Source organism: Peromyscus maniculatus, chromosome 10 (genome assembly GCF_049852395.1).
Source record: "Peromyscus maniculatus bairdii isolate BWxNUB_F1_BW_parent chromosome 10, HU_Pman_BW_mat_3.1, whole genome shotgun sequence".
Lineage (NCBI taxonomy): Eukaryota > Metazoa > Chordata > Mammalia > Rodentia > Cricetidae > Peromyscus > Peromyscus maniculatus.
The window spans coordinates 59,326,512-59,338,346 of NC_134861.1; the positions used below are offsets into that span (position 1 = coordinate 59,326,512).

The following is an 11,835-nucleotide window of genomic DNA, read 5'->3' on the forward strand; positions in this document are numbered from 1 at the left end:
GCGTGCATCATCACGTTTTAGGGCAAATCTTCTCACTCTGTCCAGAATCAGAGATTTTAGCCGAGATGAAAACTCCCAGGTTTTCTCGGTTGAAAGTCAAGCCCAGTTAACTGTCCTGAGCATATCTTTTTCAGAAACATAAGAAAATTAGTAAGAAAATGTTAACTAATATCTAATACTGTAAATACTAATGACTATTGCTTTCTTCTTTTTCTCGGTCCATACTCTGTATAACTCAGCATGGACACAACCCCAGACCTGTTTTTCTTGGACCAGGTTGACAGCTGAAGCCAGGCTACCTGGGTTCCACCCTAAACGCCACCAATTCCAAATGAGTTGTTTCTGAACCTCACCTGTAAAGTGAGGTACTCAATTGATTCCGCGGACTGTAAATACTCAATTATTATTCTCTCTGCTTTTGATTTTTTTAAAATTCCATAATAAAAACTTTTCTTGTTAATTTCAAAATTAACTAATTAATTAACTAATAAACTAAGTAAATTTCAGTCTCAGAGTATACGTCCCCGTCTTAAGACTACTAGGTGAATTTGACCCATTTGGACAGCACACCACAGTATGGCTGCCCTCCACTGAGAGTCAACTTCATCCTAGACACTCGCTTGGCACTTGCCTTGAATCAATACATTAATATCTTTATTTCATATAAAAAGGAGGCATGGGCAGTTAAGAACTATTTATTTCCAAATGGACTCATGATGGAGCTTGAGACTTCTGGTAGAACCCAATTATGTAATCCTGGTAGATGTCAGTGTGCATTTAGAGATTATCAAACTGTCAACCAGTTCGCTGTGGTCAGGACTTGGGGTAATTAGATCAATTTCCTGAATCTGATACAGACAGAAGTCGGGCCATGAAAGCCAGCCGAGCAATCTCAATTCCTTTCACCTTTCTAAACCTTGGTGTGGCTGTAACCAGGGTGGGGTGTGGCAAGAGGGTGCCCTTGCAGTCAGTGCCTGCCTGCCGCTGGGCTGTGCTTCTTAAGCAGGCAACTGCTTCTGGGGGTGCTGGTGGTCACACGCACACTCAGCATGAGCCCACACTTCTTGCTGGGCTTTCATCACCTGAGACTTCAACAGCAGGTGCGTCCCTTCCCAGACAGGGACTTCAATCAGCTTCTCTGATTTACCCAGGTCACTCAGCAGTCCACGTCTAACATCAAAGGTACCACCAGCTCTGTTCAGTACTGCTTATCTGGGTGATGGGCATGTCCTGTGTCTGAAACACCCAACGGGGCAGACTCCAGCCTTGGCTATCATTTGAAATGTGACTAGTACATTAACCCTTAAAGGTGTACTCTGAATTAATTTACATGTAAGTAGCTGTGGTTATTTGAAAGAAAATGGCCCCCAAAGGGAGAGGCGCTATCAGGAGGTGTGGCCTTGTTGGAGGAAGTGTGTCACTGTGGGGGCGGGCCTTAAGGTCTCTTTTCTCAAGCTTCCCTCAGGGTGACTGTAAGTTGACTTCCTGTTGCCTGCAAGATGTAGCACTCCCAGCTCCAGTACCATGTCAGCCTGCACGCCGCCATGTTCCCCACCATGATGATAACGGACTGAACCTCTGAAACTGTAAGTGAGCCACTTCAATTATTATTTGTTTCTTTTATAAGAGTTGCCTCGGTCATGGTGTCTTTTCACAGCAATAGAAACCATAACTAAGACAGTAGCCTAGCTGACTAGAAGCTTCCCTAATAGACAATGTTCGAGAATGATCTGTAGTAACATTCCCCGGCCTAGGGCCTAGGGCCTAGGCTTCCTTCTCAGGAGCACCCTAGGCCAATTAGTCTGGCCCACCGTTCTTACAGCCAGAGACCTGGGTACAAAGCTTGGATCTTCTCTCCCGTGACATGACCATCCCCCTGTGTACCAGTTTCCTCATCTGGGGTGACGGTGTGAACCTCGTCAGGAAGCATTTATAATGATGACATGGTAGACGTCAGCACTATGTCCAGAAAACTAGAATTCCAAGCTAGCGGCAACTGCGGCTACAAGCCATTTCATCATCCTCTTTCCCTACTTTCCTCTCAGCTGAGAAGCCGAACTTTTCTGCCTTGCTCTTCCTCTTTAAAGAAAGTCCCTAAGCCAGGAAAGGCAGCTCACACTGGTAATCACAGCAGGGGGCGGAGAAGGGACTTGTGAGTTCAAAGCCAGCCCAGGCTACATGGTAAGTTCCAGGCCAGCATGAATATAGTTCAGAGATTCTATCTCAAAAAAACAACAAAACAAGGCCGGTGGTGGCAGCACACGCCTTTAATCCCAGCACTCGGGAGGCAGAGGCAGGCGGATCTTTGTGAGTTCGAGGCCAGCCTGGGCTACAGAGTGAGTTCCACGAAAGGCACAAAGCTCCACAGAGAAACCCTGTCTCGAAAAACTAAGGAAAAAAAAAAAAGCCCGTTTAGCCCCTAAAATAAGAAGGGTCCAGATCTCTCCCAACACAAGCCTACAAGAACCAGCTCTAAAGAGGAGCCAGTACCTCCATGCCTTAGAGAGTTAAGGAACACAACTCCTCCAGATGACTTCCAGAATGTCTTCAGCCTTTTGGACCTGCAGACTATCAGAGACGATTCAACCAAAACCTCCTCTCTCCCCTCCACTCACCCTCCCCCACCAAATGCGAATTAACTCGGGATACCAGCAGCACTGCCCAGCATGGCCAGGGTCACCTCAAGGCAGGTAGTGACGTCTCCACGTGCCAGTGAGACATAAAAGGCTGCCATGCCTGGTCCAAGCCTCAGTGTTAGAGTAACAGAGAGATCTGAACCTGGCAGCCAGATCCCGGCCTCAGGCTCAGCTCTGCCAGCTCGCTGTACTGTTCGAGGACGTGCCTGATGTCATCTGCCCTCACATCCTTTATACGCGACAACCCTTCCATCCCGAAGTTCAAGCCTTGGCCTTTTACATACAACAGGCAGAAAGACAACAGACACTCCTCAAGCTGGAAAGGAAGGACAGCTACAGGAAGTCAGTACAGCGTAGTGGCTGACTGGAGAGCTCTGGAAACTTCTGAACAAAGCAGAGAAGCGGTCACCCTGAGTTCTGAGTGCTTCAGAACAGCCCATGGAAAGAGCAATGTTCCCTCCTGCTCGGGGTGGGGTCTCAGAATAACGTCATTACTGAGTACTGCAGAGTAATATTCCAACTGGGGGTATTCTCCTCGATACAATAAATGAGGGAGCACTGTTTCCAATTCAAAACACCGGCACGCTTGTTCCAATCTTTTTCAAACAGCGTTTCCTTAAACACGCACGGTAAGAACGCACATCCTTTGCTCTGCGGCTTTTGTTTATTTTGCTTGACATAGGGTCTTGCCGGCCGGTCTCAAAGTCACAATCCTCCTGCCTCAGCCTCCCAAGGGCTGAGACGGTCCTGTACCACCATTCCAACCTGGGGGTTTTGTTTTCTTTTTTTCTTCCTTTTAAGCAGAAAACTTAATAAGCTTCCAACCCTTTAAAAAGCTTACTTGCTGTAGCTTCTAAAATTCTGGATTTTACCCTCTTTTGAATACGAAGATGCTGGAGCGACACTGGGGACTTCCTCCCTGGAGGCGATGCACCCGCCCCCCCCCCCCCCCCAGCATGCTGCGTGACTCCTGGCTCACCAGTCCCCACCCCTCTCCACAAGGGGCCCTGGGCAGACAAGTAACCGCGAGGACTCGCTGCCCCACAGTCATACCGGCTTCAGGGACGTCCTCTCATTCCCCTCCAGGGTCGTTCCCATGTGGCCACAGACCCCAGAAAGACTCCCAACACCTCCTCCCTCCTCTCCCACGCTCTGCCCCGATGTCCCCAACCCCACAGCTCACCTGCTACTCCGTGTCACTCCGTTCTCTCTTCACGGGCGTCACGGGCACGTCGCCGTTGACGCTCTCGGTCCCTCCGACGGACATCAGACTCCTCCGCTCCTTCTGGTTTGACTTGTGCTCCACTTTGGTGACTCTAAACCTGAGGAGGCAACGGGAGGTGTGACGGGGTTTCCCTTCCCAATGAGCAGGGACTATAAGTAAAAAAATAAATAAAACAAAAATCACTCGCCTGGAGGACACCAAACCAACTCAGCCTAAAGAGAGAACAGCAACCAAGCCGCTGCCGGACAAGAGGGAGCCAATTCCCCTGCAGACCCTGAGCAACCACCCCTGACAATTCACGGAGCGTGGAAAGTCATCAGAAAACACTTAGTCTGAACTGCTGAGTGGCCCGGGAGCTGTGGTTCCCAATGGTGACATGGGCATTAACCACAGAACCCCGGGGAACGGGAAAAGTGGCTTACATCGCAGATGGACATAACCAAGATGGCCACCGCATAACCTCCTTGAGCAAATCCACACCTGCCAGGCGGAGGAGCCCAGGGGTGTGCCTTCACCCCTGTAAGCTGTTTCTGCTTCTCAAAGCCAAATTTAGGTTAACTGTCACTCGAGATTGGAGGAAAAAAGTAAATAAGTTGAAGAAGAGAATTTCATGGAGGAAAGTCAAAGCTATCTATACTCTCTGCTTTTCTAGAACAATACCATCAAATCTCCAGTCTTCCAATACCAACATTTGGACAGCTTTGGTCCTGCTCGCCTTTAAAAGGACCTAAAATAAAAATTTCCTTCTTTGTCCAAAATGAGATCACCAGCCACCAAGAGGAGGAGTCTGGGAAGCAAAGAACTGTCCAGTGAAACTGCTGAAAACCAGCCTGTGATGATTAAAAACCCACCGTACCCAACATCGAGGAGAGGGGGGATTCTGAGCCCTGACCAATGCACACTGGACCCGAGCGGAGAACTAACTTTCCGCACATTTCCAAAGAGAAAACAGAATGTGCTTCTTCTAACAGCTTCAGTTCTCGTTCACTGCACTCAAAGTCCCGTGACTCGGCCTTTTAATGCGGACCTTTATTAAGTCTGCTCATGAGCTGCGCTGCTCTGCTGTGAGTGGCAGACATTCCTCAGCCTTGTGGTTGCCGTTAACACAGGACGAGACTGAACCAAGTGAAAATTACAATAATAATGTTTAGCACTGCCAGTGTCGCTTGAATGCTTATGAGCCCCAAACCATTCTGAGACCTTTAACTGAGTCACCATTTTTAGTTTTGACAGAAGCTCTCAGAGGTGGGTGTGACTGCCTTCTCACTTGGGGCAGGGGGAAACTGAGGCACGCTGTGACATTAGAGTCTGTAAGTGGCGATGCCAGGACTGGATCAGGGTCCATGCAGTGAGTCCAGGCAGCTCTCCCTCGAGCTTTGTCCTAACTTAACTGCATCGCTTACCTTGCCTGACTCCTGCAGGGTGACCTTTCCCCATGTGACACATTCCTGGGCAATGCACTTCCTGTATGAGCTCAAACTACACACGTGTCCCCTGCAGACCTGCTCAGGTCAAGTCTCACTTAAGGTGTCCACCAAACAGCAGGAGCTTCACCTCACATGTGGGGCACAAGGAAATGATGCTTTGGAACTGAGGTGCCCAGTACACACAGCAGAGGTGACCTCAAAGAAAGCACTCAGTGTCATTGGTGTGGCTCTTAAGTGGCAGAGACTGGAAAGTTCTGGACCAACTCTGTCTTTCTATATTCTTGATGCAGGGCAGCATGACATTTCCTGACTGCCAGGAACTCTGGTGAAGACAGATGATCAACAGGAGCCAGTGGCAGGTGAGTCAAATAAATGATACATTTCACCCACCCTCAGGCCGGTTTCACTAAGAACCCCTTCAGAGCGTCTCCCCCACCATCTCTCTGTTCACAGATCTGCAGAGTCATGAACACAAGGGGCCTGGAGCTCTGGATAGCTGTGTGAAAAGCCACACCTTGACCTGATCACCTCTTTTAGATTCTCACCAGAGAAACAGAAACGCGTGTGTTCTGGGCACAGTGGAGAGTCTGGGCTCCAGCTATTGCAGAGATTAATTGCCTTAAAACGTGTTCTATCCAAAGCTGTCTAGTCTGTCAGAAACACCCAGGATTCAGACCAGGACACATCTAAGAAGCCAGGCTCATGGGAACTTACCTTCAAATGAAAAGTTAAGTATAAAACCTGTAACCACAGCAACCAGGTCCCACACAAGCAACACCAGGAACACCTTACCTGCCAACAGAGAGGACCGTGACCTCCCCTTGACGCCGCGGCCGGCCCTCTTTGGACTTGTTGGTGGGTCTTATGAAGTGCCACCGCTTGTGCCGACAGCGCTGGCACACGTCCTGCTCAACGACACCTCCCACTGTGTGCAGATGGTGGCCGCAGACATGCTTCCCTGGGGTGCCCCCTGGTGACAAGGGCCCAGGACTCACAGGTGGGCTCCCCGGGGTGCTAGGGGTCACAGGGCTGAAGGTGGGGAGGGAAAAGAGAAAGAAAAAAAGATAAAAATGGCTGCTTAGACGAAATCCCCGTGAGGGCAGCTGCTCCCTGAGATGCAGGAAGGTTAAAGCAAACAAACCTTCAATTGTACAAATGAACTTTGGGAACCGGCCCTCGGGCAGCAGCACGTAGCTCTCACGGAACAACTGTTCATTCTAAACAGTGGGCTGGGGAATACGCCACTGTTTCCAAAGACGATACACAATTTGACTTCACAATACTAGATTTCTTTTCCGATACTCCCATCCTCCTTCCCATGCAATTACACTGATTGCTCACACACAGCCAATCATCTGCCTGGAACTCCAAGCAAGATGCCCGGCATGTGCCATGGGGCGGGGGACGGGGGACCACAATTATCAAAAGACTCAAGATTGTCAGAAGAGAGAATCCAATCTGTCTATTACATCAAAGGAAACTCTTAGGTCAAGACATAGAAACTGGTGCTCGAAATAGATGCTGATGTGGCTGACTGGAATAGGAGCCAACTGTCTCCTAAGAATGTTTTGTGTGTTTTTAATAAATCCTCATAGATCTTTATGATGTATGCACTAATTTCCTCATCATAAAAATGAGGACATTGGAGCTCAAAGAGCCAAATATCTTACCCAATATAATAAAGAGCACCTAAGCGGTTTGGAGATCCAAACCTAGAAAATCAAACTGTCGAGCTCCCACACTCAGGCCCACAGCTACAGACAGTGTTTCAGAGGCAATGGTGATCACCTGGGAAACCCAGAAGACATTTGGCCAGACTAAGATATGCAAAGGAGAACTATAGATGTAAGATGTCAGTTACATTCAGAAGACACATACCAAGCCTATTCTAGAAAAGGAGGGCTCCAACCTAACAGGGCAGGGCCGGACTGACCAGGAGTCTGCCCTCCGCCACACCTGAGACCAGTACTTAATACCTGCAATGTGCAGCAAGAACTCCAAAGCCACACAGACGGCTGGCAGAAACCAGCCTCTGGGCTGCTGGCAGTCAGTGGACTAGCACACCTCAAAAGCAGTCCGGGCCACGCTCGAACTGAGGGCAGTCCAAACAGTCCAGACACCTAGAAGTTCCCGCGTGCTCTTTAGCTATGTCCTTAAAGTTGTTCAAATACAAACACACAGTAGGACCTCCCTGGAGGAAGACTGTTAGCTTGGCACCATGTATTTGAAAACCGAGCTCAGTTAACTGCATCCACTCAACGAGTATTTACCAAGTACCAATGAATACAAAGTCCAATTATAGGCCCCGAGTCACCTGAGTCCAGGTTCTGAGGAGTTAAGGAGCTAATATGTAGTGAACACCAGCTATCTGGCCAAAGGCAGGAAACATGAGTCTTTATGTCCTGTTTTTACATCTCCAGAGCCCCCTGGGCATGCAGCCTGGTATTCTACAGGACCCCTCTAATGTGCACATCCAACATCTGGCAAACACATGCACATTAAAGAAGGGTTAGGTGCACTGTGCAAGGGCCACACAAAAAGCAGATGCTCCTTTTCACGCCACTCCACCCTAACCCAACATCCTGCCACTTCCTGCATATCCTCTGGCCACCCAACCCGCCATTCCCAGCGGGACTATGTACAGGACCTGTCTACACCAACACCTGCTTGGAACACCGGGCACAGGTGGCACTTCTTCCTTATTGACCTTCTTCTGGTCCCCAGAACCCCCCAAACTCCAGTCTGCACCTCTCATAAGACCTTACGCACCCACCCATCTCTATGCCCCACGGGCTGAATCCCTTTAGAGCGAAGACCTGTGACTGCTGCCCTGCTCTATCCCACACTGTATCCTGCACCCAATCAATGCTCCTGATTGGCGAAATGGAGACTTGTCTAGACATCTCATCATCCATAGAGAATTACAATGGAATCTGGTGCTCCACAGCCATACCCTATAACCAGTAATACAAAAACAGATGGTAGAGCAGGCACTCTAAACCGACCAGGTTATCACTTAGCTGTCGCTGTTGATAAAGGTCTTTCAGCACCTGAAGCGTCTGTGTTCCTGGTCATAACCCAGTGAAATTGGCACAGTGGTTTGCGAGCAGTGGATCCGGAGCTGAGCCGGCTCAGTTACCTTGCCCCCCACAGAGAGGCAGGACACAATCTCTCTGCAGCTCTGAACCTAGGCTCTCACTCTTAGCCACTCACTTCACTTTTCTCCAGCAATAGCCTTGAACACACAGTCGTCACGCAGGGCTGCTGGGAGCTAGGCTGATCCCAGCTTTCTCTGAGGCCCTGGTGTATGGAGAAGCAGCATGGCTCCTCTTGTCTAAAACCAGGAATATGCTTGGCAGAGGCAGCCAAGGCCTGGGGGCAGGGCCCTGGGGGGAGCCTCAACTTCATGCTGAGAACCCAACGCTTGCCAGCCTAAGGAGCTGTGGTTAGCAGTCCCCTGGCCGCTGTGGGCCCAGCTGTGGCGCACTGGAGTTTCCCTTGTGCAACACCCTTGACTGGCTTCCCGCTGACTGCACCCCGTCGTATGATCGCTTTCCACCGACTGTATCCCATTTTCCACACGACAGCTGCAGATAAGACGCTGCGCTTCTTAACAGACTTGCTTGGCACAAGCCATAGGCTTACACAAGAGCTCCTGGTCCCAGCTTTGTCTTCTTTATCTTCTAATCCCCAGCTCTCGCCCTCCACACCCAGTGGTTCTGGACCCTATTCCTAGAGTGCCAATCGCTGGGTGATGGTCTCCCAGGAAATACTGGCAGTGTGTGGAGACATTTTAGGTCTTCGCACTCTGAAGGCGGGGTAGCGCTCTGTCACCCAATGAGGAGAGATGAAGGACTCTGTTTAACAGTCCTCCTCGTACCAGCCATTGCTCTCAGCAAAGACTTGCCTGACTTCACACGTCACAGTAGCCAAGGCTAGAGGCAAGCTCCAGCTGAGCAGAATACCATGGCATCCAGCTGAACAAATGAAAACTGTCTCCATCCATAGGGGAGAGACACTCACCTTTCAACATCGGCCACGCTGTTGTCAGCTACCATGGCTTTCAAAATATCTGCATTCGCTGAAGAGAAAAAGAAAAAGAACTAAATGAGGTGAGTGAGTAATCCCTGCCACCACGTTAGGAAAGCTGTCACGGAAACACCTCAGGCCTCCCTTCAGTTCACAGAGGAGTTCCCGGAAGAAGGCTGAGGAGATTCCGGGGTCCCGGGTGAAGAAAGGGGTAGGTTTCCTCTGCAGGCGGCCGAATGCCTTTGCTCTCCACTTGGACTAACAAGAGCCCCTAAGTCAGGACAAATCATTCACATTTATGTGACACAGGAGGTCTTAATTTAGACTTACAATGTTCAGACTTTAACATCCCAAGTATGTGAGTTGTCAACAAAAGCACACCCAGCCTAAGCTTTCAGGCCTGACCCACACCCACGCCCTCCGTTCCTGCTTCTTACAGAGTGGCCGGTCAGTCAAAGCTGCTCTGAATGCCAAGTGTCTTCCGGCTACTTAATTGCCAGGGCCGAAAGCTATTACCAACTCCTAACCTTTTCCATTGGTTCTTAAAGCACTGTTCTCATGACTGTTCTCACAATAAACTCTCCAGAGAGGAAAGAATAAAAGAATTACTATTTACCCTGTGAGCAGATGGTGGCATGTAACATTTTACATTCAAATGACATCCCCAGAGGACAATTACCTCTAGCTCCATCTCTGATGCTGGACGTGTTGAGAGCTAAGGATTCGCGTGTGATGTGTGCCTCACAGCCTAACTTCCTTTTAGCCCCACCCAGTTTGGTTCTCTATCCATCCCCTCATAAAAATACAATAACAAAGATCCAAATCTACTTATGACCTGTGGCACATCTGTTGCCTTATGTATAAGAGAGAATAAAGTTCTTGTTGTTTTCATTTGGGGCTGCTCCATGGTCTCCAACACCTCACTGCAACTTTTAGAAATCCATGAGGATGAGGGTTATTTTTAAGAAATACTTACACATGTCACCCCTTTCTTTCAGCACTCGGGAGGCAGAGGCAGGCGGATCTCTGTGAGTTCGAGGCCAGCCTGGTCTCCAAAGCGAGTTCCAGGAAAGGCGCAAAGCTATACAGAGAAACCTTGTCTCGAAAAACCAAAAAAAAAAAAAAAAAAAAAAAAAAAAAAGTACTTTTTTTTTGGCCTTCACAACTGTGAGGGTGTCTAAAAACCATTGCCAAACACAAGTTTTGATGTAAAACCAAAAGCTTTTTTTTTACTAAAAAAAAAAAAAAAAAAAAAAAAAAAGCACTAAAATTAGATCCATAATTCCACCCACACAACAACAACAACAAAACCACATTGACTCCGCAAAACACACTTCATAATCCTGTGATACAAGTCATTTTCCCTTGTGACTGTTCGTGAGGAGTCAGGAAAATAGTTTTTTCAGATAACAGGCCTGGGTGTTGCTTTGGTTTGGATGTGGCTCGTCCCTCACCTGTATTGAGAGCTTGGTCCCCAGGCCGGCTTCAATAGGTGTTACCATAGCTACCCTTGGTCCCCAGGCCGGCTTCAATAGGTGTTACCATAGCTACCCTTGGTCCCCAGGACGGCTTCAATAGGTGTTACCATAGCTACCCTTGGTCCCCAGGACGGCTTCTATAGGTGTTACCATAGCTACCCTTGGTCCCCCAGGACGGCTTCTATAGGTGTTACCATAGCTACCCTTGGTCCCCAGGACGGCTTCTATAGGTGTTACCATAGCTACCCTTGGTCCCCAGGACGGCTTCTGTAGGTGTTACCATAGCTACCCTTGGTCCCCAGGACGGCTTCTGTAGGTGTTACCATAGCTACCCTTGGTCCCCAGGACGGCTTCTGTAGGTGTTACCATAGCTACCCTTGGTCCCCAGGACGGCTTCTGTAGGTGTTACCATAGCTACCCTTGGTCCCCAGGACGGCTTCTATAGGTGTTACCATAGCTACCCTTGGTCCCCAGGACGGCTTCTGTAGGTGTTACCATAGCTACCCTTGGTCCCCAGGACGGCTTCTATAGGTGTTACCATAGCTACCCTTGGTCCCCAGGACAGCTTCTATAGGTGTTACCATAGCTACCCTTGGCTACCTACCCTTTGATGCTATTCTCTCTGGAGTTTGGGACAGGATGGCAGCACCCTGGCCACGTGGGAGGTGGTGCTATGGGAAGTGGTCCACCCTTTGAAAACCGAGTGAAGGTGATTAGGTTACTGGACACTGCCCTCAGAATTCAGACAGCTCCTGAAGTACCCCCTCTCCCTCAGTTCCCAAGAAGGGGTCGGTATAAAAATGAGAGGGGGGGTGAGGGGGGTGTAGCTCAGTGTAGAGTGTGTGCTTAGCATGCCCAAGTCCCTGGATTTGAGTCCTAGCCTGCACAAGGAGGGAGGCGCTCTCTCTCCCTCTCCCTCTCCCTCTCCCTCTCCCTCTCCCTCTCTCTCTCTCTCTCTCGCCCTCTCTCTCTTGCCCTCTCTCTCTCTCGCCCTCTCTCTCTCTCTCTCTCTCTCTCTCTCGCCCTCTCTCTCTCTCTCT

The 11,835-nt window shown here is 49.4% G+C and overlaps 1 protein-coding gene across 2 annotated transcripts in view; it reads right to left on the bottom strand.

Annotated features, from left to right (window-relative positions):
- The window catches only part of Rell1 (RELT like 1), a 67,691-nt gene that overhangs the window by 12,190 nt on the left and 43,666 nt on the right, over positions 1-11,835 (bottom strand). For both annotated transcript variants that reach the window (XM_042286013.2, XM_006974592.4), the window contains exons 4-6: positions 9,312-9,369; positions 6,081-6,317; positions 3,820-3,958 (exon numbers count right to left, since the gene is read on the bottom strand). In XM_042286013.2, coding sequence (XP_042141947.1) covers positions 3,823-3,958; positions 6,081-6,317; positions 9,312-9,369 — 431 coding nt within the window. In that variant the 3' untranslated portion in view covers positions 3,820-3,822. The remainder of the gene's footprint in view (positions 1-3,819; positions 3,959-6,080; positions 6,318-9,311; positions 9,370-11,835) is intronic.